This window comes from Lissotriton vulgaris, chromosome 1_1 (assembly GCF_964263255.1).
Source record: "Lissotriton vulgaris chromosome 1_1, aLisVul1.2, whole genome shotgun sequence".
Lineage (NCBI taxonomy): Eukaryota > Metazoa > Chordata > Amphibia > Caudata > Salamandridae > Lissotriton > Lissotriton vulgaris.
The window spans coordinates 736295588-736321468 of NC_141685.1; the positions used below are offsets into that span (position 1 = coordinate 736295588).

The window sequence follows — 25881 nt, forward strand, 5'->3', positions numbered from 1 at the left end:
CTTTCTCCCCTAAAGTCGGGAAACCGCATATTGATTGTCTACTTTATGCAGATGATCTGGTATTACTGGATTATATCCCAATTGGTCTGCAAAGGAAACTAAATGCCCTAGCAATCTATAGTAAGCAGAAACAACTTCACTTTAATTTGGAAAAAAACAAGATTTTAGCTGGCATTTAGACACACTGGAGGTGGAGCAAGTCGATCAATGTAAATATTTGAGGTTGACCTTTAGGAGTAACCTGAACTGGGCCACACATTGGGATGGCATTAAACAGCAAGGCCCTATTGCAGGGCAGCTGTCTATCAAGATTTAATAGTCTATTTTGGGAGCTTTCCCATATTCCACTGTTAAGGGCTTATGAAGGCAAGATACCTCTGTTAGGTTTGTATGGAGGAGAGGTTGTTTCCTCTTGATTCTGCCTATGAATGGGATCACTCTCCCAAGCCACCATGGTTCAGGCCATAAGGAGAGAGTGCAATCTGGTCTCCTGGGACCTGTTGGCCTTTACTCGGGCCCTAAGATATTTTAATGCACTATCTGAAGATGATGAGGTATCTAAAGTCTCCAAAGTGTGTTGTAAAGAGATTCAAGGTAGTGAAAGACGGTGGGCAAAGGAGGTAAGAACTAGATTAACTCTTCTTAAGAACCTCCATTCAGGCAGTAGTACAATACCATCCTGGTCCTCCTTTCCTGGCAAGCATGCATTGAAAGAGTTTGCAGTTTTGGTGTCCGAATCTTATGACCTATTCTACCCGAGCAAGAAACCATCCATTAGTTTTTCAATCTCCACTTTGGGCCAGGACACTGTTTTTCCTTACCTGTTACGTTTACCAGATCCAGGGTTTCAAAATGAAATACTAAGGGTCAAGGTGAGATATAGTCCAATTCACTTCTCCAGCCCATACTGGGCCAGGGTCCAGGATAACTGTGGTCTCTGCTCCTTGCCCCTGAATGCAAAATGCTCCTTACTGCATATACTAATGGACTGTGTTTTTTATCTTGCAAATCAAATTAAGTTTTTAAGACCCTTGTTTTTTTTAAATATGATACTGTCCATAGGAGGAAAGCTGCGGATCTGTTATCAGAAATGCGTTACTTAGATGTAGTAGTTGGAATTGCTTAGTTTTTATGGTCTGTTAAACTTTTTTTTAATGACTAATTGTTGTGGGAAGGGGGTGTCGAGTAGTTAAGATGGGGCTGTCTAATTTGTTTATAGAATGTTTGATGCACAATTGTCTAAATAAACTTGTTTTTCTTCCTACCTTCTGAGCCTCTTTTAGTAAGATTTCCCATGTTGATACTTTGATGTGTTTCAAATATTTGTCTCACTGTTTCCTTTTGAATTTCTTTATGTAATTATTTATTTAGATTCTGCAACAACAAAAGAGAAGCCCAGTGAAAAAAACAGAGAGAAGAGAACTGCAAAGACAGTGCGCAAAATTCAGAAAGTGGCCCGGGGTTTGAGCCCTGATGTCAAATCAGGTAAATGATTCTTCTTCTTTAATGAGCAAGCATTGGCATTGCCAGTAGATCTGGTTTATGCCTGAAAGGGCATTAATTAAGGGCAATAAACTGCAGATAAAATTGAAGGCAAGTGATCAACCTAGTTGCACTATCTATAGGAAGCTGGCTCTGTATTGTAGTATAGTCCCAAAAAGTACCCAGTCATGCAGGACCTACGACGATTATGGGTAACATATACTGTGGGTCTGGTGGCAGACTGACTCCGTACACCCCCGCCGCATATATTATTTCGCATTAGCTAGCTCGCAGTGCCACTAGAATCTCCTGTTATCAGAGAGATTAGTTTGTGCAACTTTGAACACAACAACCTCAGACTTGCTTGTTTTTGCTCTCAGAAAGATACAGAGAAGAAACAGTCGAACGTGTTTGCAGTATGAATTTATTGTACTGTAGTTCTTCTCGTGTAGAATAAGTGTGCTGTTACGACTGTAACACATAGAACCCACAGTACAGTGGATAAGAATATATAGTATTGTCCTACCATTTGGCAATGGTCATGAACCTATAAATAAATATATAGAATGAATTTATAAAATAAAGTGCGTAATCCTAAGATGCCTGACTAGATATACCTTAGTGTACCTAGCATGTGAGTAGGTGCTATATAGCCTAAGAGCAAAGAATCCCGCTAGGCTTTAGTCAAACCCCCATACCTAAATAGTGAGAGTGCGGGACTTCATCCTGGACTTGAGCTGGACACCGCGCAAGGTATCGTCAGACCACTGTCAGCTGGAGCGAAGTCATGTCGGAGCTGCAGTGTCTTTGGTCTGTGTGTCGGCCTTGAAGTCTCTGGTCCCTCCTGCTTACTGATAGCAAGAGGTGCTGTATTTATACAGTCTATGTACGTGTGTTACCCATTGTTCAGTATGAGGATGACGTTTGGGGATTAAACCTTGTGCGTCGATGAGAGAGGTGAAGTGCACCTCCTGGAGAGTGTACTCATTAATTATTCATATGTGCTAAGGATGATGTCTTAGCAGTATCGATCGGGCAGAACCAACCCTCGTCATGAACTAGGTGAAAGGTTTAGTCCATAATAGGCTGCAGACCTTATAAGGCGTTATGTCCATACAAGACAGTCTTTCCTTATTTGGAGTTATGTCCTTATAAGGCTCGTTCATATGAAATGACGGTATCTGATGTAGGGAAAGTGTAAGATGTTCCCTGGACCTGTATTAGGGTACCAATTTCGAATATAACAGTATATAGTACACCAAAAGAACAAGTTACTTACCTTCGGTAAAGCTTTTTCTGGTAGATACAGTATCTGCCTGTGGATTCCTCACCTTGTGAATATCCCCTGCGCGACAGCCAATCGGAAATTTTTGTAGCTCTCCACGCCGGCGAGGTCATGGACAACGTCACAGAGGGTGCGACTCCGCTCGCGACCCCGCTGACGTCACTGGATCCATAATAGGGCCTCGTCCGAGTGATGACGTCAGTTCCGCCCTTTTTTCCGTGCCCCCGAGGCACACGGACGGACCAACATAATAGTAATATTATACATAGTACACAGTATTCAAAACAGCACACACAGTGTGAAACCAATGCAATATGCATGAACATATAAATACATTCATTTAAAATTTTAAAACAAATATACACTTAGTAGGTATAGAAAAGTGGACAACGGGGAGGCGGGTGGGTCAGTGAGGAATCCACAGGCAGATACTGTATCTACCAGAAAAAGCGTTACCGAAGGTAAGTAACTTGTTCTTCTGATAGATACATCTGCCAGTGGATTCCTCACCTTGTGAATAGAATCCCACAGCAGTCCCCACTCCTGAAGGAGGGTGTCCACTCTGCTATACCAAGAAATCTTGGAGGACAGAGCGCGCAAAGTGGCTGTCCCTCCTCACCTCGGAATCCAAGCAGTAATGCTTTGCAAAAGTGTGGAGGGAGGCCCAAGTTGCGGCTCTACAAATATCCTCAACAGGTACACCCCTAGATAAAGCAGATGTTGATGACTTTGCTCTAGTAGAGTGATCCCTTATACCCTCTGGAGGTTCCTTACCAGCAAGGGCGTAGCAGATCTTTATACACAGGATTATCCATCTCGACAGAGTGCGCTTCTGCACTGCTTTTCCTCTCTTACAGCCAGCAAATCCAAAGAAAAGCTGGTCGTCCACACAATAGTCTTTAGTCCTATCGAGGTAGAAACTCACCGCCCTCTTAGGGTTTAGACGGTGAAGCCGCTCCTCCTCCTTGGAAGGGTGAGGGGGAGGATAAAAGGTAGGGAGGGTAATGGACTGCCCCAGATGGAAGGGAGTTACCACCTTAGGCAGAAAAGCAGCCCTGGTCCTAAGTACCATTCTCTCCGCATGAATGGTCAGGAATGGGGGTGTCGAACTTAGAGCTTGAAGCTCACTTACCCTCCTTGCCGAGGTAATTGCTACAAGAAAAACAGTCCTGAAAGACAGAAGTCTCATGGGACACTTGTGTAAAGGTTCAAAGGGTGAACCCATCAAGCAAGTCAAAACAAGATTCAAGTCCCATTGAGGCACAATAAATGGAGTTAAAGGGAATTTGTAGGTAATACCTTTGATAAAATGTAAAACAATAGGTGACTTAAATAAAGACGGCTGGTCCGGCAAACAAAGGAATGCCGACAAGGCCGACAAATAGCCTTTAACAGTTGCCACAGCAAAACCCTGCTGGGCCAAAGAAAGAGCAAATTAAAGAATGTTGGACAAACGAGCCCTCAAGGGGTCAATAGACTTCTCTCCACACCAGGAAACAAATTTGGACCATCTATAGGAATAGATCAACTTGGTGGAGTCACGCCTGGCTGATAATATGACATCCACCACATCGTGTGGGAGAGAAAAAGAATTCAGGCTGCCCCGTTCAATCTGTAGAACCTGCCCCTCCATCTGAGAGAGGAGATCTGCCCTGAGAGGGAGACGGAGCGGAGGGCACGAGGAGAGGTGGAGAAGATCTGTGTACCACACCCTTCTTGGCCAATCCGGGGCGACCAAAATAACTTGGGCCCGGTCTTGGCGAATCTTCCTCAGAACCCGAGGAATCAAGGGTATGGGAGGAAACGCATAAAGGAGTTGCGAGTCCCAACTCCTTGCATCGGATATTGGAGACTGCAGAATGACAGGCAGTGGGCGTTCTCGTGAGTGGCGAACAGGTCCACCCGAGGAGTCCCCCCACATCCGAAAGACGTGACGAACCACCTCCGGATGAAGCCTCCACTCGTGGTCGGCTGAGAACTGCCGACTGACTGTCTGCACGAACGTTCAGAACTCCGGCCAGATGATTTGCCATCAGACAAATCGGGTGGTCCTGAGCCCAGGACCAGAGACGCAGAGCTTCTCTGCATAGAAGATGCGATCCCACTCCTCCCTGCTTGTTGATATACCACATCGCGGTCGTGTTGTCCGCCAGGACCTGAACTGACAAACCACGAAGGGAAGGGAGGAAGGCCTTGAGTGCCAAACTAATTGCCCTTAACTCCAGAAGGTTGATGTAAAGCAACCTTTCCTCTGGAGACCAAAGACACTTGATCTCCAGATCCCCCAGATGAGCACCCCACCCTAGAGTGGATGCATCCGTTATCACCGTGGCAACTGATGGAGACAGATGAAAGGGCTTTCCTTGAGACAGATGGCCCTCCAAGCTCCACCAAGACAGATCCGCTGCAGTTTCTCTGGAGATCCTCACAGACTCCCTGAGAACCCCGTTGTGCTTATACCACTTCCTGCGGAGGCACCACTGGAGTGCCCTCAAGTGCCAGCGTGCATGGTTGACCAGGAGAATACAGGAAGCAAACAGACCGAGCAAGCGAAGGACCTTCAGGACTGGAACAACCGCTCCATTGTAAAATAACGGAATAATTTCCTGTATGTCGTGAATCCTTTGAGGAGGAGGGAATGCACGACTAACAGTTGTGTCCAGTACCGCACCTATGAACAGGTTGCGCTGGGAGGGCATTAGGTGAGACTTGGGTACATTTATCGAAAAACCCAATCTGAACAACAACTGAGTTATCTCTTGCAGATGATGTAGCACCTTCTCTGGAAACTCTGCTTTGATCAGCCAGACGTCCAGATAGGGGAAAACCGGAATCCCCGACCTTCTGAGATGTGCTGCCACCACTGCCATCACCTTGGTAAAGACTCGAGGCGCAGTAGTAATTCCAAACAGAAGGACCGCAAACTGGTAGTGCTGCGAACCCACTGTGAAGCGGAGATGGTTCCTGTGCGACTTCAGTATTGGAATATGAAAATACGCGTCCTGCAAGTCAAGTGACACCATCCAGTCTGCTTCCAACAGCATCTTGAACTTCTCTTGTTTCAGATAAAGGTTCAAGATCCTGAGATCCAGGATTGGATGCAACCTGCCATCCTTCTTGGGAATCAGGAAATACCGGGAGTAGCATCCCTGACCCCTTTCCTGCTCTGGAACCACCTCTATCGCACCTTTCTTTAACAAGGTCAGAACTTCCTCCTGTAGGGGACGGAGATGTTCTTCTGAGCAAGCCCCTTGGCAAGGAGGGTAATTTGGAGGAAATTCCCGAAAGGGAAGAGCATACCCATTTGCCACAAGATTGAGAACCCATTGGTCTGTAGTGACCGATTCCCAATCCCGCAGAAAATGTGTAAGCCGACCCCCCACAGGATCAATATGATTGAGAATGGGGAATCTAGGGCTGCTTTGCTGCGGTGATAGGGGGTGAGGTAGAAGAAGAGGAGGAGGAGGAGGGTTGACGACCTCGTGGACGACCTCTGCCTTTTCCCCTATAGGACTTATACAGTGTATTTTGTTGCTGCTGCTGCTGCCGAGGCTGTCCTTGCGGACGAAAGGACGACTTTCCAAATCCTCTATACCTTCTAAAAGATCCTCTAGATTGAGTCTGCAAGCCAAGTGATCTTGCAGTGGCCTTGCAATCTTTAAACCTCTCAAGAGCGACATACGCCTTCTTACCAAAAAGTCCTGTTCCATCGAATGGCAAGTCCAACAGAGTAGCCTGCACATCAGAAGAAAAGTCTGAAGACTTCAACCAAGCCCCCCTTCTCGTAGCTACTGCAGAGCCCATAATCCTTGCCACTGAGTCAGCCGTATCTAGGCCGCTCTGGATGACTTGACGAGCAGCAGCCTGGGTATCATCCCAAACCTTCTGAAAATGTTTCTTATCTTCATCAGACAGTTTTGGCAACAACTGCTTAGAAGAATCCATCAAGGCATGGATATACCTTCCCATCAAGCAAGTAGCATTTGTAGATTTTAGCGCCATGCTTGCAGATGAGAATACCTTTTTGGCAGACTGGTCAATGCTCTTTGAATCCCTGTCAGCCGGAACCTGAGGAAAAGCCCCTGAAGACTTCTTTGAGCAAGCCGCCTGAACTACAAGGCTCTAAATTGTATTTTTATACAAATAAAATTGGTCTGAGTTCAGTCTTTGAGTGTGTGACATAATATGCTAAGTAAGCAATTCTGGACACTCAACTTGTGTATCTAACACCCCCATTTCTCAAACTTCGGGTCAGAGAACCTCCACCCTGACCCCTTATGTTGTCCTTCACCGAAAGTTTCAGTCCCGGGAACTGTTCCCGATCGATAAAAAGGTGGCCTCAACTTCTGTTCATGTTGCGTCCAGCAAATCACAGCATTCCTGTTGGCGCACGCATCCGCAATTGACCGCGAAATCGCCGCAAAATATCCACGGGGAGAGATATCACTATAATATTCAACGTACTTTTCTCAAAAACTACCTGAACAGATTTGCACCAAATAGCAAAAACCACAATCTGCATAACAACATCTAACTTTCTGCCAAATTTGGTGTAATTTTGCCCAGCAGTTCAGGCTGAAGGTTCGACAACACATTCCTATGGGAATTAACATTACAAATGCACCTTATTTTGCACTCCTATTTCTCTGGTTCCCACTACTGGATCACCTCCAGACTTTCCATGCCACCCAGAACCTACTGTGACGCTGTTTGGAAAATTTCATGAAGATTGGTCACACGACGCCAAAGTCATAGCCAAGTAAAAAAAAAAAATGCTTTTCCTATGGAAACATGGTCCAAACTATAACTACCTACTGGCAACCGCCAGTAGGTTGTAGCCTGTATGTATCAATCAATATCACCTGCGTAAACAATAAATAGATGTGATATATTTTAATCATGCACCTGAATAGCACTCCATCTTGCACCCTCCTTTACACCTTAACCATCAAATCTGCAGCTACCTGTGTGAAAAAAATTCAACATAAACATAGCTTTAGGTGTGGTCTTGTATCACAAAAGGGATTGTTTTAGCACCCAAATACTTGCATTCTGTAAACTCTCAATCGCTTTCTCTAGCACACACTCTTTTTAAGATTTATAGTAAAATGCGAAAGTCACCCATTTGGAAGAGCCCACAACAAGCCTAGTAGTAACTTTAATTTCCCTTCTGGTTACTTCAAGATAATCAAAGTATATTTCAGCCATGTGTTATTTTTAAAGCGTATAACTTTATTCCACCCTCCTGCTAAACTCTTCTATGGCTTCACTTGTCTCTTTAAGCATGACTTAACAAAAAAGCTATTAGTGTACTGCTGATAACAAACATGCCTGTACCTGCATTTATTAAAGGTCCTTTCTTGCCGTATCACACACATTTTTCAAGCTTTACTGTTTTATTTTTTTTACTTTATTTTATTAGATTTCATGTAACATTACACAATCCAGTCCCGACAGCCAACCACTGACATCCATTCAGTATACAGCGAAAGTTGACAATCAATACAATCCATGACAGTAGGTATAATAAGGAAGATACAAGATTAATCAAAAATTGATCAGTCGGTCTCACCAGAGTGTCATCTCAGGCCCTAATGTAATATCTTTCCCATTTCCTGTAGAACGGAGTTCGTTTAAAATTCAAGGGCAGTAGCTTTGGATAGAAAGTATATTAACAGACATATCTTAAACCATAATTTGTTAGACTTTTTAGCCCTCTTTGCTCACATCCTTCTTCATTCCCCCACCGCTCCCAACCAGTACAGCATTCCAAGTGTCTCTCCACATATGGAAGTGGTCTCATGTGCCCCCCCCCCCCCCCCCCCCCCCCTTGGGTTTTGCTGGCTCTACAACACTACCTTCTGTGGGTTCTGGAGTCAGAGCCGCTAAGTACGCCTTCAGTAGTTCCCAGAATTTTTCAAGCATTACTTTTTGCATATTTGAAACAAAATATTAACATTTTAATAGAATCTGATACCATTTTACCTAGAATTCGATACCATTTTACCAAAACTGCAGCCAAATTCCCAAACCATTGTGCTGTATTTCTATTTAATGGATCTGATGGAGACATCTAGCTGCAGATTGCTTACCTTAAAAGTCCCCAGTTGTCAGGTTGGATCCGGGAATCATTTTGGAGCACAATCCCATTGTCATTAATGGGGCAGGTAGCTGAGGCGAAAATGGTCTTCCTGCCTCAATGCCTATGCAGCACTCCTTTGATACTCTGCCAAGGGCGATCTTTAGACGTTTGCACTCGTTGCTTTCAAAAATTATTTGGGCGGACAGGAGGAGACAAGTAGCTTGGGAACGCCTGTATCTACTTACTTCAGAGGGAGAGCTTGCAGTGCCAAATATGGAGATTATTACCTTTGCGTCCCAACTTCAGCATGCAGCCCATTGGCTCGAGGAGGGGGAAAACTGGGAAAATACTGTTGGTGGATAGGCTGTGAGGCACTGCACTCCTGCAATTGCTACACTTTGGCAGACTGGACTCTGTTAGGATTTCATATCTTATTAAACATGTGGCGTCTTAATTGGAGCGAGCTGTGAATGTGATGCTAGGGAAGGCACCCTTTTTTCCCAGGAATTTACCTTCTGCAATTTGGCAGCCTTCCAAACTCTGGCTGACGCAGTGAAGATCACAGTATGGCGGGAAGGGGTTTGTAAGACCTTGAGCGATCTATACCCCAACAAGGTATTCATTACCTTTGAGGCGGTGCAGGAGACATATCTGAAAGAAACAGTTGGTTATAGATTCCTTACCTTAGAATTATCCTCAGGCGTCAGACTGGATCCAGAAAGTTTTTCGTCAGCAGTACCCCCGCGTGTTGGAAGGTGGCGTCGTCTACTCCACGTTCGGCATCGTGGTCACTGGGATGACGTCGCAGTAGCTACATAGACGCGCCCCTCACTCGCTGATGTCATTTCTTTCTTTTTCAACTCCAGCAGGCGCAGATCCTGAGAGAGCAGTACCACCAGTCACTTTTTGACTGACTTTTTACTCGACTTTTGTCAAATTCGTTTTTTGAGTCTATCGACCCCTGGTGCACGAGGGATGCCCAGATACAAGGCCTGCTGTTCCTGTAACCGACTGATGTTGGTGACGGGCCCACACCGTGTGTGCCTCTACTGCATGGAGCGCAACCACGACCCCAAGCCGTGCTTCGACTGCCGGACCATGGCTTGAAGTCTTTGAGAGAGTGTACCTGAAAGCTACTCGAGGCCCAGCAGTCGGCTCCGCGTTGCTCGAGGTCCTGGTCACGGAGGAGGTCGAGGGACTGGTCACCGAGCCAACACCATTCTTCGTCTGAGTCTTCGCGCTTGAGGTCAGGTAAGTCGAAGCACAAGAAAAAGTTGAAGAAGCACCGTCACTCTTCGACTTCTCCTCGTACGTCGGCCGACGCAACAAGGGATGCGGGTGGTGCCCCTCCCATGTCTGTGCGTGCGGACACCGTAATGTCGTCTCCGGGTTTCCCCCCTTCCCGGGACCGGAGCGACCCCTGCCCAGCTTCCTCAATTTTACGGAGTGATGCACGCCATCTTTGGGCAGCCAGACTCCTCCGGCACGCCTTCAGGCCCTGCAGACTCGGCTGGGGGCTCTGGGTCTTCTGTGTCAGTGGCTTCGGCCTCGGCGCTGCAGGGTTCCCTTGGATCCAGGCCTTGATACGGATCGCCCCCGGTCGACCTTGTTATGCCTCCCCTGGCACCGTTTCCAGTAGCACCACGTCCCCTACAGGCGTCGGCTCTGTGCCCAGCCGACTTCGACCCCGGCCTCCACCCCGAGGTAGACATGGAGTCGGACTGGTGCTGACCACCGACGGGTATTTTGGTGCCCCTGGTCTACCCTGGCTCTTTGAGACCAGATTGGCAGCTAGAAGGGGAGGACTGGGAGGGGTCTGAAGACCCTTTAACCGACCATGTGACTTATGAGAAGGACTGGAGAGAGGAACTGGCAGAAGCCAGTGGTATGGATACCTCACCAGACCTTGGCATGTTGTCTCCTCCTGCCGTGGCTACATAGGATGGAGCGTTATACGCAGTGGTGTTGTGTAGGGTGGCCAAGGCTCTCCACCACGAGCTACCTACGGTGGCAATCGGGAGGCGTGGGCTGTGCTTTCTGCTCTCATGTGCGGTTGCCGAGGGGAGAGACGCAGCGAAGTTTACCATCCACTGTGGGCTGGATACTGCCGATGCACTAGGCAGGATGATTTCCACATCAGTAGCTCTTCGACGCTACGCCTGGTTGCAGTCGACTGGTTTTTCCGGGGATGTCCAATCTACTTTTCTGGACATGCCCTTTGATGGCCATCGCCTTTTTGGCACTGGAGCGCTTTAAGGTGTCTCGAGCTACGGCCAGGTCCTTGGGCCTCTCCACTGCCCACCCTGCATTGTCTGCCTTTTGCCCCTTTCATGGCTATGGAAAGGGTGCCCGCCATGTTCCACCCAGGGCTGCTGGCTGGCGCAAGCTGTTTAGCCTCTGTGCGGCTAGGGTCGTAGTTCTGGTGGCCAGGGAACCGGCCAGTTCACTACAGCCCCCTCTGCCGCAGCCCACAAACCCTCCTACTCTGACCTTTCAGGGCCACCAAGCGCAAGTGGGCGGCAGAATTTTCTATCACCTCCCCCACTGGCGCACCATCACATCAGACAGGTGAGTTTTGCAGATAGTCTGAAGGGGCTACTCCCTCCACTTCGAGACTACCCCTCTATCCATGCCACCTCAGTACCATCTTATGTCGAAGGATCATCTGGCTCTTCTCCAACAGGAAGTTTAGTCACTCTTGGCCAAGGGAGCCATTGAGCGCGTTCCTGTCCCAGAATTAGGCTGTGGTTATTCCCAGTCTTCTCTGGTGCCCATGAAGGACAAAGCCCTGCGTCCTAACTTGGATCTCAGGAACGTCAACCGCTTCCTCCGGAAGGAGAAGTTCAAAATCTTGAAGCTCGCTCGGGTCTTGTCTTCCCTCAACCCTGGAGACTGGGTGGTAGCGTTGGACTTGCAGGACGCTTACTTTCATATTCCTGTCCTGCCATCCCACCAGCGTTACCTGTGGTTCAAGGTAGGCCACGAGCACTTTTAGTTTACCGTGTTCCCCTTTGGCCTTACCAGCGCCCCTTGGGTGTTCACAAAACTGATGCCGGTGATCACATCTCATCTGCGCAGATCAGGGGTTCCAGTTTCCCCTATCTCGACGACTGACTGTTAAAGGAGGTCTGGCCCCAGGCTGTCTTCTCCCACCTCCAGACTACGGCCGACCTCCTGCATACGCTGTGGTTCTCCATCTGACCCCCTCTCAGAAGCTCCTCTTCATCAGAACTTTTCTGGACACTACGCAGTTTTGGGTTTATCCTCCCGAACAGCGAGTCCGGGAAATTCGGGCTATGATTCCGATCTTTCAGCCTCTATCATCTATCAGGATGACCCTCAGGCTGCTGAGTCTGATGGCCTCCTGCATCCTGCTGGTGGACCATGCCAGATGGCATATGCAGGCTCTGCAGTGGGACCTAGCGTTCCAGTGGGCACAACATCAGGGCAATCTGTCCGATTGCGTCCAGATCTCGGAGGGCACTGTACACCAATTGCAGTGGTGGCTAAAGAAAACAGGATTGGGTCAAAGGCAGATCCCTCTCCCTTCCTCAACCAGAGTTCACATTGGTGACCGATGCATCACTTCTGGGATGGGGCAGCCACATGGGGGAGGCAGAGATCAGAGGCCTCTGGTCTCGTGCAGAGTCTGGGCTCCACATCAGCCTTGTGGAGCTTCGGCAATTCGTCTTGCGCTCAAATCCTTCCCTCCCTCTGTCCGGGGAAGAGTAGTGCAGGTGTTCACAGACAACATCACCGCCATGTGGTACTGCAACAAACCAGGCAGGGTGGGGTCGTGGAACCTATGTCAGGAGGGCCTCCGCCTCTGGACATGGCTGGAACATCAGGGCATATTCCTGGTGGTTCAACACCTGGCACGTTCCATGAACGCCAGGGTGGTAAAACTCAGCCGCAGGTGCAAGATGGATCACGAATGGCGTCTTCACTCGGAGGTGGTGCAAGGTCTCTTTCAGTAGTGGTGAAAGCCTTGGTTAGATCTGTTTGCCACCAAACAGAACGCTCAATGTCAGTAGTTCTGCGCATTGGCATTGCCAAGGCGGTACTCGCTAGGCGACGCTTTTCACCACAAGTCGAGTTGCGGTCTTCTATACACCTTTCCACCTATACCACTTCTGCCCAGTGTCCTGAAGAAGATCAAGTTCAACCAGGCCCAAGTCATCCTTGTGGCTTCGGATTGGGTATGAAGAGTCTGGTATCCTGAGCTACTCAACATGGCCATAGATCCTCCGATCAGACTGCCTCTTCAGCAGGATCTTTTGTCACAGCAGCAGGGGACGGTCCTCCACCCGAACCTGTCCAGCCTCCACCTTCTTGCGTGGAGATTGAGCAGCAGCAGTTGACCTCATTTGACCTGCCTCCCGAAGTCTGCGATGTTGGCAGCCAGGTATCCCTCCACTAAGACGTATACGCCTGCCGATGGAACAAATATGTGGCATGGTGCACAGCAAAGGCCTCTGGAACCCCTTTCCGTCCCTCTTTCTGAGGTGCTCTTGTTCCTCCTTTCTTCGGCCCAGCAGGACTCTGCTCTGGGCACTCTAAAGGGCTACGTCTCGCCCATTTCAGCCTTCCTTAGGCTTCTTGATCAGCCTTCTCTTTTTAAGTCCCCTGTTGTATATAAATTCCTGAAGGGCATTACTCAACTTTTTCCTCCTGTTCCCTTCGTAATGCCCCAGTGGGACTTGAACTTGGTTCTTACCTATCTTATGTGCGCTCCCTTTGAGCCACTACATAACTGTTCTCTAAGACTTCTCACTTTGAAAACTGCCTTTCTGGTGGCCATCACCTCCGCACGCAAGGTGAGCGACCTACTGGCTTTCTTCCAAGCCTCCGTTTCTGGCTGTCCATCCGGACAAGATCGTCCTGCGAACTAGACCTTCCTTTCTTCCAACGGTGGTTGCTTCTTTCCAAATTGGCCAAAACATCACTTAGCCCACCTTCTTTCCGCCTCCGCATCCTTCAAAAGAGGAAGAGAGGCTCCACCCTCTGGATCCAAAACGTGCGCTTTCCTTCTACTTGGATCGCACAAAGCAATTCCGAGTGGACAGCCAACTCTTTGTCAGTTACATGGGCGCTCAGAGAGGCCGGGCCATGTACAAACGGACCATCTCCAGGTGGGTCGTTCTGTGCATCAAGACTTGCTATTCTTTGGCAAAGAAGGAGCCTCCAGTGGGACTGCGTGCCCATTCCACCAGGCAGACGGCAGCCACCACTGCTTTGGAAAGGGGAGTCCCCCTTAATGACATCTGTCAGGCAGCTAAGTGGGCATTGTTGCTCACGTTCACCAAACACTACTACCTGGACAGAGACTCCTCACCTCCTCTGAACCGGACAAACAATCAAGCCTGGTCACGTGGGCCCCAAAAATGTGAGGCTCGGCATACAACATCTCCCCACCAAGGCCTGTCCCCAAGATGGCGGCTGCTCGCCCCATATCTCCGGTACATCAATAACTCACTGGACTCCCACCGACAAATAAACCTTTGAAACTCCCTTCACCAACTCTCCGTGACTCTTCTCCCCCGCACCGCCCCCCTGCCCCAAGACCAATCATTCAATCCAGACATGCCGGCCTCAGAAACGGAGGCACAGCATACGTAATCTCTCCACCACAACCTGGTCTCTGTCCCAACGATGGAGACCGCCCGCCCCTAAATCACTGTTTCAGCACAGCCTCAAACCCAACCTAAGGAATCTCCCCCCTAGCCCCAAAGCAATAAATCCATTAGACTCACCGGCCAAAGAATCTGGTGATACCTCTCCCCACCTCACCAAATCCGGATGCCTGTCCCAATGACGGTGGCTCTCCGCCCCCAATCTTCCTTGTTTCAGACATAATAAACAACTGTCTGTCCCAAGACGAAGCCATACAGCAGCTAAGCACAGCCAGCCAAAACAGTCATTCATCTCACGCAATTACACCTAAACCACTATTTGAGAGGAAACTAGACAAGCCACACCAACCCATTTCCCTCTACTCCCCCTAGTAATTGCCCCCCACCTACCTGACTTCGCTTAAGGGTCAAAGAGGCAATCCCCCTAGCTTCCTGGCCCCACCTAAAGATAGAAGATGAAGCAGAGAGGCAGTTCCCACACCTTCAATCACAGCTAGCTCTGGATAAAGGGCCAAAGGTTGAGCACTTTTGGTATAAAAAAACAATAATCCCTCCCTTAATCCCACCCAGACACAGAGAAGGCCACCTACCCCGAACCCCTTCTAACTCGTACCCTCTCCGTTAAATAGACCGAACACAGCGCTGAGGAACCTTCCACCCTCCCAACCAGGATCAAAATGTCACATCCCACCTCAGCCCCCCTCCCACACCAAACGGATTGAAACCACACAGCCCGAACTCCTTCTCCATGACTTTCCTCCCAACCTCACACCAAAAGCAAAAAGAAACCTCAAACACAGAGTGATTAGACAGCACCCAGAAACTCTATTTGCAGACACATACCACTGCTCCTTCAAAGGCTAGTGAAAAAAAGGACCTCATTTTCCACACCATAAGACCTGCTAATTGGAACAACATCCTCAAAACACATCTGTACATATCTAATACAACCAACACTCCTTACAGCTGCAAACTAACGATCACACTCCCAAACCGCCCTAAACATAGCGGCAACACCTCAGTGACCATCTTCACCAACGGCACAGCCATGATCCAAGCCAATAATGACAACCTGGAAGCCTTTGATTCCCTCTTCCCCTCGCTCTACAACGCCCCAGCACATTTACATAACTCCCGTCCATTCGACTCCCTATTCCAAGATAGACCGCCCCTCACAAGACAAGCATGAGACCTTTGCCAAGATGGTCAATCTCACCCCCCCCCCCCACCTCTCCTGACAACATCCTCCCCTCTGTCTACCCTTCCACAATAGCATTCAACTCATTGCCCCCTTCCAATTTGAATCTGAGCCCAATCACCCCTTCATCCCTAAATCACCACTCCATCCCTAAATCACCACTCCATCCCTAAATCACCACTCCCGACTAACAACTAGCAAACCAAGCCCGCAGTTATCGACTCCGAAATCTCTCCCCCTACACACAAGAGATGGCAGCTTGAACCACGCAGAGATCTTACACACCACAGACCCAGGAATACCCATAGGGATAACCTATGTAACTCCATCCCAAAATACAACTCCAAGAGCCCAGCCTACACCCTTTCCCGTCCGCCACAGATACCGACACCAATCACGCAAGGCCTCCCAAGACTCAATGGCCTAGCTCTACCAGAACCCCCATATGGAACCAAACACAGAGACCCAATAAAACGACTACCGCATCGTCCTCCCGGGACGCCCCCACTCACTCCACCAGAGAGACGACCCTCTCTCTGATGGAAAGTCAGCTAGAAACGGTAATACGGGGCCTCTCAGAAACCCTACTGAACCTCACCACACCCCGAAAGCCCATCCAACCCTCATAGCCAACACCCTCAGTCACCAACTCTAATCACCCAAGACCCCATAAGACCCAATGGCCCAGGTGAGCCACAACCCCCCCTCCCGAACCAGATACAGACCCAAAAGAACCAGAGCCGCAATGTCCTCAAGTGAAGTGTTGTATCTTTCCGCCTCGTATGACACATCCACTTCTGTCACCTCTAGCTCTAAGATCCAGGTTATCACTGGATTTAGAAGAAACCGCTCCCCCCCCTTAACTGGCAAAAAAAAAATCCTCAATCCTATGAGCTAGACTCAAATCAACACAAAGGAAATACAAAAATCAGATAAAGAATGAAAAGGCGTCCTTCTTTTAAAATGCCCTTGACAACGCAAAAAGCAGACCTAGAGAACTCTTCAACCTCGTCAGACAACAAATGTCCAAGCCTCCTTCGACTCAAGTTGTGGCCTCCAAAGACCTGTGTGATAACTTTTCCAATTCCTTCAAAGACAAAATCACCAAGATAGAATTCTCCTTGGACGTGCAAAGCAGTTCCCCAGACAGCAAATCGCCCCCAGAGACAGAAGATGCTACCACCCTCAAGCACTTGCCTAATTTTTTTTTGTTTGAATGTTTTATTGCATTTCTTTTATGAGAATATAGGAAAGCAAGACAGTACAGTGGTAGCACAGATGAAACACGTCATATCACTTCCATAATGTATACATAATCATACAAAATAAGAAGATAAGTAAAGATATGACAATGGAAAAAAAACATAGCATAACAAGGAAGTTATATGCAGCTGTACAGGTTTACATCTCCACAACAACAGTTCGCTAGGAGTACAGGACCGCCCACTCATGACCGGCAAAACTAAACCCGTAGGATGGGATACCTGTGGTGTTTAATCTGACAGGTGAAAAGGGAGTGGGCGCGCCAGAGGACATATGAATTGAATCTAATAGAACAAATGTGGTGCGCCCCGGTCAATAAGGAACGTCCCCATCAAAAAGAGCGTTTCAATAAGGGAGGACAAGGCGGCCAAATTGATACGGTGTGGGAAAACACGTGTATCATTTGTCAATGTCCCTCGTCCCCAGGGTATGTCTCTTACTGGGCATCCACGAGAGTCGCGCTCTTCCCAAAAGATATCCCCAACTGTGCACTCAATGTCGTCTCGCAGTCTCCAAATAAAGCTCTAGAAAAAAAAGGTCTGCAAATACAAGCAATATTCAACACCTGTTGCACAGAACTGTAAACAGCTAACAGGAACTCGTGAAATTATGGACTGAAAACTGGAAGGAAAAAGGGAGAAACAAAAATAAATAAAGAGGGGGGGGGGACCTTGTTATACGTATAAAGACTAACGGGACGGGAGTACGGGCAGGGACAGGCGTCTGTATCGTTGTGTCGGCAACGGGTATCATCCAATGCGGCGCGCAGCGGTCGCAGCGGGGGCGTCGGGGGGTGGGGGGGGAGTCTTCAACAGAAGCTCCGACCCGAGGGGGCAAGTGAGAGGAGCAGGTGGAAAAAAGGGGGGTCTGGGCAACACGCAGAGGGAAGAGTTATCAAATAATCCCCTCTTGTAGACACCTCTGATGAAAAGCAACTAGGGCGTCGTCCCAGGCCTGAGCTATGGGATACATGCTGAGCCCCGCTGTTTCTTCCCTATGCAGGGCTACGTTTTCTGCCTTCGCCCAATTATCAAATGAAGCATGCCAGCACTTAGTCTGGGGAGGTTCGCTATTTTTCCAGCGCTTGGTAATAAGCCTCTTTGCCGTTATTAGGCCAAGGTCCCAGAATCTAACCTGGACTTTCGTCTGCTTCGTCCTCTTGTATAGGCCCAACAAAGAAGCTTCCCATGTGTGTGGCAAGGTTCCCCCAGTCGCTGCCTCTAGAGTAGTCGATACTGCCAACCAATAATCATGTAGGGGTGAACACGACCAGAGCATATGTAAAACTTCCGCGTCCACTAACCCACACCTGGGGCACGCTGTCGTATTGAGGCCAAAGTAGCGGTTTATTTTGTCTGGGGATAAATACGCTTGGTGCACAATGTAGTATTGCATAATTTTAAAGCGGAAATTGCGCGGGACGTTCAACGCTCCAGCCAACACTATTGCCCATTCTTTATCGGTCCAGTCTCGTCCCCTATCACCAGCCCATTTGTCGCACAAGCGCTGTGGGGAGAACTGAATATGTGTTTGTAGGGCTTTTGCCAGCCAGTGGACGATGTGAGAACCATTCCCCATCACATGTAGGTACTGTATCAATAAGTGGGTAGGCAGTTCTTCCGCAAGGTCACCCCAGTTCTGCGAGAATAAGCATAGTATCGTCGCGTGTGAAGCACTTGCCTAACTTATGGAACTCTTTCAACCCCATCGGGGCGCTAGAGGGCGCACAGCGGAATGGCTGCCTGTTGGGACAGCTCCGCCGGCCAGATCCAACTTGCGACGAAAATGTATGCTTAGCGGTTGCATACCAAACCTTTGAGGGCAGGCGCAGCTGTGGGAATGCCCTGGCCATAAGGTGTGCGTGGTGCAAGGTTATACCGGCGTTACAACAACTCGAAATTCGGAGAAGAACCCACGGTGCTTGGCGGGCCGAGAGCTGCGCTAGATGGCGGCGCCTTGTGGGGAGCTTCAGTCGGAATAAACACGGTAATGCTTGCGGTGTCTGAGGCATCAAAATGTGTGAAGAGTGACAGCGGGCAGGCATTGCATACAGAGCGGTCCCGGAAGACCTGTGGTAGAGCGCTGGTGGAGCGGGGAAACGTGTGGTCCCTGATCACTGTGCAGACCACGAGAGACCGAGACAAAATGGTGCCCCTGGCTACTGATAACTGTTACTCGCTGCGTGCGGCGGCCGCTTCCAGCCTCCTTTTGTGCCCAGCCTGGTGATGACAGATCAGGCATACACTGCATACAATCTGATTAACAGCACCCGGAGGCCGTAATATATCAACATTAAGGGGGAGCATTATTCTACGTGCAATGTTTGCAGCGGCCGCTTCCAGACTCCTTTTGTGCCCCGCCAGGCACATACTGTATGTAATTTGATTAATTGCCACATGTGCACATGACCCTGAAACTGCGAGCTGACATGGCACCACGTAACTACACAGGTGAGAAGCGAGGGAACTGTGTTGGCGATTGATGGGACATCCATTTCGTTGTGGCTCTGGGGAGGCTAACCTGCAATGCTGCCTACTCATACTCCTGGACCTATGGGCAGCCTTCGACACGGTTGACCATAAACTACTCATTAAGGCACTTGAAGAAAGGGCTGGAGCAGAAGAAATGGTTTTACACTGGTTCACCTCTTTTCTACAGAACTGCACCCAGTGTGTAAAAATCAAAAACCTCTCGTCGGACCCACTCCCCAATAACAGGGGTGTCCCCCAAGGATCTGTACTCTCCCGCAACTTTTCAACATCTACAAGGAACCCCTCACCACCATACTCAAAAAATCCAACATTCCCTTCCACCTCTATGCAGACCATACCCAGATCTATCTGGAAACCTTTTCCATTGAAGTCATTCAGAGACTGAATGACACTCTAAAAGGAGTCCAACACTGGCTATCACGCAACCACCTAAAACTCAATCAGGACAAGACTGAAATCCTCCTAATCTCCAACTATGAGAGTACCAACACCCTATTCCTTATCCCTCCGAGAACTCGCAATCAAAAAACTGCATCCTGATCGTTCACAAGAAATGCACCCAAAATCTGGAACTCCATACCAGTCCATATCAGGGCTAACCCCTCCTACTTACAGTTCAGAAAACAACTCCAAGACCTCCTCCTCAACCGATCTCTCCCATATGGATAGCTACAACCTAACCATTGAAGCCTGCCCACAGCAGCACATAGACACTTTGACATTAAGAACTCTACCTCACTCGCCCCAGGACTATATCCTGTATCCCCCGGGCCCCTCTCGTCACAAGTTTTGCTCTCTCTGACAACAAGGCCTTGTACATTATATTGTGATAACATACCCTCCGAGTAACACTGACGCCTGGGGGTAATTCTAAGTTAAGGAATCTATAACTAACCTATGTTTCTTACAGATGTATTGTTACCGAAGGTAAGTAACTTGTTTGTTAGTATCATCAACTGAACTACGGAAACGAAAACTATGGGCCCCCTATCCGGCAACCCTGCCCTTCTCACTTATGTTTTAAGCACTATTGGAGCTTGGTGAGGGGGGTACAGCATCTAGTTTCACAGCTACATACAGCCATGCTTACTGACACAACTAAGACACAATTTCCAGTCAGGACGGTTTTGGGAGGGGGAACTGGGGACACAGATAGAGGAGACTTGTTGGCAAAGGACATTCTCATTGGTTTTTCACAGGCTCCTGCAATGCATGGTTTAAGCTGATGCATTTTAATTATCTCCAACACGCCGGTACTCTTGCATAGAGTAGATCCCACGAGTGGATGTCACAGCTGTTCCGAAGGTAATGTTTCATTCATGCACTTGGCATGGCACTACCCGTTGGTTAGGGTGTTCTGGGATGCTGTGGTGCTACATCTGATTGAGATCTGTGGCATTAATATACTGGGTTACCCACTAGTATGCCTCCTAAGAGACATAAAACTACACAAAGGCAGAAAGATGGAAAATAAATATAATTAATTAACTCTAATATTAGCTAAACGGATAGTGGCAACTACATGGATGGGTCAAGCAGGCCTGAGTATGGATGGATGGATGGGAGACATGTTACAGAATGGGTGGTGGTAGAGGAGGTCCGTCTAAGAAGATGTAGGAGAGACGATAAAGTGGCAGAAGATCTGCAGGTATGGGACGCATTCTTAATGAAGTTTGAGGGAGAGGAAAGAGATATGTCCGCAGGAACGTCAGATGACGAGGGATGATCCCAAGGGATGGTAGGGCAGGGACCTTCATCGACGGGAAGGGATTTCATGGAGATAATTGTTCGAGATATATATGTATAGCAAATAATGGTCCATGATTTGAGATATTATATTTATGCTACATGTCAATTAGACGGAAATGGCAGTGAACTATTTTTTCTGCGGATTTTTCGAAATGTTTTATATCTATCGGTTTTAATGACAGAAAACAATAAGATAAAGATTCTTTTAAAAAATGGTGTGGCACTAACTGGCATTTAAGTTCCACTTGGGACGTTGTAGCCTTGCATCTCTGAACAGCCAGCAATAATGGCACGAAATACAGGATTCCTTTCACCAAGGTAAATTATGACGTTTTTTTGAGCGTAACAATTTCCTGTTACTTTACTTGATGTCTGTAAAAGAATAAGTGCACAGCTGGGATTAGTGAGCAAATTGAGGAAGATTAATTTTGGTTTGCAAGTCAGGAGTCTGTTTTGTTCACCATTTGCCTGCGAACCAAATGCTTCCTGTGACTTTGAGCAGGTGCAGATTTATTCCTTCGTCTGAACATATGATCTCTTCGTCATTTGCTGGCCCGTCATTGAATTCCAGTGTTTTGTTGTGCCTGAGGCTTCTTGATGCTTATGCTTTGCTGACAAAAAATATGTTTGCATAGTTGAGCTGGACGTTAACTTCAGATCCGTTAATTATATTACAATGGGTCTGTGGGAGAACTTGAATGGCTTCAAGAAGTCGTTCCTGCAAGGTTTTCTAGTAATAGGTTATCTTTTTTCCATATCCAAAAGAGGTGTGGGTGTCAGGACAGGAGCGCCTACAGGTATTGCTTTCCTCTCAAGTCTGGATTGGTTTTGCCTCTTTCTCGTGTCTAACAGATTTAGGGAATTCTTTGGAATTCAGTGTCCTATCCTTGACACAGGAGGACTGCTGCTAGTGATACCCTGTGACAGCAAATGGACACGGATATGTTTATTGGTAATAGTTTTTTTTCTCTCATTTGTAGGTCGAGGAAATGTTATTAGCACTTCCTCATGGCGGGATGGGCAAAAACTGGTGCAGAAGATTTTGGGACCACCACCTAAAGTGGAGCGGTCTGGAAGAACAGAATCCAGTGATCGTAGCAGCAGAGAGAGAACTTGCAAATCTGGTATGTGATAGTAGCTGTATCCCAGGCTTCATTCAGGTCATTAAAGTGAAAGTAATTGCATCACAGTGAAGTCCTGTAACCTGTCAGTACCTTTTTAGGTCTCACTAAACCAACATGCATGCATTGTTCTGCGAGAGTATAGTAGGGCTTTCAAAAATGCTCCCAAAGTCTGCAGATTGGGCACAGTGCATGTGCGCCGGGTGCGCGCACCATTTGTCCGCCTGCAGGCTTTGGGAGCAATTGTGCAGCCGCTTTGATGTTCTCAGTGAGCCACTCGGCCACTGAAAACATCAAAGCGGCCGCAAAATGCTCACCATTTGTCACCCCATCCCTTCCTGCTGGCATTCCCCCCACTCCCTTCTCGCCCAGTCATGCTGTTTCAAGAGAAAAGTGCAAGCTGAAAACCTTACTGGCTCTTGTTTAAAATACCAATCGAGCTAAAGACTAATTGCTTGCCTATTAAATGTCATAGATTCAGCAAACGTCAATCAAGGAGTTCCCTTCCCCTCGTCCTGTATTCTGCCTCAACCCTTGCCCAGTCCACATTCAATTACAATGTGCTGTTACGGAACAGACCTATCGTCGATCTAGCAGTAACGCACTGTAAATATATTCTTCCTACACATGCACATTTATTTTCCTTTAAAAGTTCTATGTTAAGATTTCTCCCTACTTTTTCTTAGATTAATATCTTCCTGCAAATTCACATAAAAGGTGATCGATCATGTTGAGCTCATGGCATGTCCTACTGATTATTTTGGCCAGGTCTGTTTTTTTATTGGGAGGTTATTACAATCTCATATTTAGCGGGCAGAATTCCAACACCCACGCGATCACTGTTCTTCACTTTCGGCCATTTCCAAGGTATGGCTTAATATTACTGCCTTCTCGGATTCTAAACCGGTGAGGTACTGCTGTTTACATTAGAGCATCGATACGTACTATTACCTCGGTAAGGGTTGTATCCATGCACTGCCACAAAATGTGACAAACCTAGAATGTCCTTTAAGTGTTTCCTAAAAAATAATTAACAGTAACGCAGCTTCTCAGCCTGCGACTTGCTCGGTGCGACTAAGGGAATAAAGAAAATTAATATTGTCGACTTTAGTGACTGAAAAATGTGTGATCCAATAATTTTAGCCAATGCACAATGGCCTGTTTCATTCACTTTGTATGCGTTTATCGCCGATATTACTATCACATGCCTACCACCCCCATTCATCCACCCTTCTAAAAATAGGCACGGGCGCGCACCCCTTACCAAACCTAGTCTAAAGACAAGTTTAATGATACTGTATAGAGCTGCGACAGCTGAGTGGGCTAGCGCATCTGTTGCCGGCATCTATGCCCACCCCGCAGGCTGCGGGGTCCAATGTTTACCCTTGTCAATGAGAGGAGTGCTGCTCATTTGCCCGACATCTTTAATTGATAGCGCTGCATAGCCGAAGTACTGAACAGCAAGCGCTTTAGGGGCATGCGATATATTGAGTCTGTGTTTATATTACCGCCTCTAGGGCGTATTACTGAGAACCTGCTCCAGTGCAAAGCAGCGCAACTCCAGCAGCACAGTTTATACCACTTAGGCAATGGAGGTAAAGGGAACGATGTTTGCACCACTTGGAGTGTGTCACCAACGGATACTGACATATGTTGTGTTTCCACATGATGATGTATAGAAAATCAGGTGTTTCAGGCTTTTCAAATGTGAAAGCCTTTATTGTCTTTCAGGCACAACGAAAACAGTGCATTACTAGTTTGCGCTGTGTTTTTTCTTAAGCTTACTTTGCTAAAGACGGTTTACATAAAAAGTGCATTTTATATGCAGAATGTTTTTGTAGTATGTATGGAACAGAGCAAGTTTAAGGCGCTAATTAGTGCAATGTGCTATGCTTTATTTTTGCCCTGGTGCTAAGTTTCTTTTCTATTGCCTCTGTTGTATCTTTGTCAAAATAAAGTCTACAAACCCTCGCCCCTGAGCACGCCTCAAGCACTACATTTAGTGGCTCTCACAGAGTATCTCTCTTAAGACGCGCTTTAACGAATTCGTCACTGCTCAAATAAAGATTAAAGATGCGTCTCCACTAGCGCCCAGAGCTCACCAACACGTGACCGTGCAGCGTCTTTAAAATGCTGTACATTCACTTCTACATTTTACCGCCAGCAGGGGGCGTGCCCGAGACCAGTGATGCCTTAGGCCCTAGTTCAAGGAAGGAAACGGCCCACACTGGCAACTTGAACTGTGAAATACAGCAGTCATCAGTGTTCAGTTTGGCAGGAAGGCAGGACGGTAGCAGGCATCGGACACTTCCCAAAAGGCTGGAGGGGCGGGCCGGTTTTGCAGTGGTGCTGCAATATTGCCCCTAGGAACAGATGCAACAAGCAGATGTTTCCATCCTCCAGGACCGGGCCTTGCTTTCCCAGGGGCTGGTCTGATTTAAAATGCAAGGGCTGCTTTGAGTTCCCAATCTGTACTGGTGGAAGCTATGACCCTGTCCCCAACCCTGTTCACAATCTGGAATGACCTATCTCAAGGGATAGGGTGTGAAGGGGACAGGCAATGTCTGAACTGCAAAGTGACACGTGCAAAACGCTGTAGTCTCATAACGGGGTTTGTCCTGCCAATAGGTGTGTGTGGCATTACCGCCCGTGGTGTTATGAACCAATCAGCGCTCAACAAGGAGTATGTGTGGCACAATTATTAAACACTACAACACAGCACTCACTGGCTCTGACAGCCGGGAAGCGCTCTATGCATGCACACAAAGAGGAGCTATGTTGCACTTGCCACACTTGTGTTTTTTAGGTCTCGCTGAACCAACGCGCATGCGTTGTTCTGCGAGAGCATAGTAGGGCTTTCAAATATGCTCCCAAAGACTGCAGATCGGGCACAGTGCATGTGCACCGGGCAAGCGCACCATTTTGTCTGCCTGCAGGCTTTGGGAGCAATTTTGCGGCTGCTTTGGTGTTCAGTGAGCCGTGCGGCCACTGAGAACATCAAAGCGGCAGCGAAATGCTCACCATTTGTCACCCCCTCCCTTCCTGCTGGCATTCCCCCCCCTCCCTTCCCGCTCAGTCCTTGTTTCCCTTGTTTTTTCAAGAGACCGGTCAGCCTACATATATGACCAGATCACAGGCGACACCTAACGCCCCCTCTGATATCAGAACCTGCTCGTTACTCCCCAGTCCAAATGAATTGTTAGAGGAAATTGGCCTGTTGTACGTGCCTAGAAACCCTGTAAGAGTCTCATGCCCATGCCAGATGACACAGGATTTCCTGAGCTATCTCTTTCCTAAAGCTGTTGTTTTAGTTATCCCTATCGACATCAAGTTCCCACTTGGTGTATGTCCTGACCTTGCTGTTTCTTGTAAAGCAGTGACATTTAGTGTTCTCTGCAGAGAAGTCACTGCTGCACCAATGTGTCATAACAAACCGTTTGCCTCAGTCTCTTTCTGGCTGCTATGCCTTGGTTTGGTTCGACAATAACTGCCATACCACGCAGGGGCAAAGGCCAGAGGACACATCTGCCGGATCGTTTGCGGACGCTTCTGCAATGTTTTAAAGGCAGCAGTGTA

General features: G+C 47.9%; 1 protein-coding gene across 2 annotated transcripts in view; it reads left to right on the plus strand.

Moving 5' to 3' along the window:
* Positions 1-25881, plus strand: part of CEP350 (centrosomal protein 350) — a 1459870-nt gene that overhangs the window by 185217 nt on the left and 1248772 nt on the right. For both annotated transcript variants that reach the window (XM_086955422.1, XM_086955428.1), the window contains exons 8-9: positions 1372-1485; positions 22165-22308. In XM_086955422.1, the coding sequence (XP_086811548.1) occupies positions 1372-1485; positions 22165-22308 (258 nt within the window). The remainder of the gene's footprint in view (positions 1-1371; positions 1486-22164; positions 22309-25881) is intronic.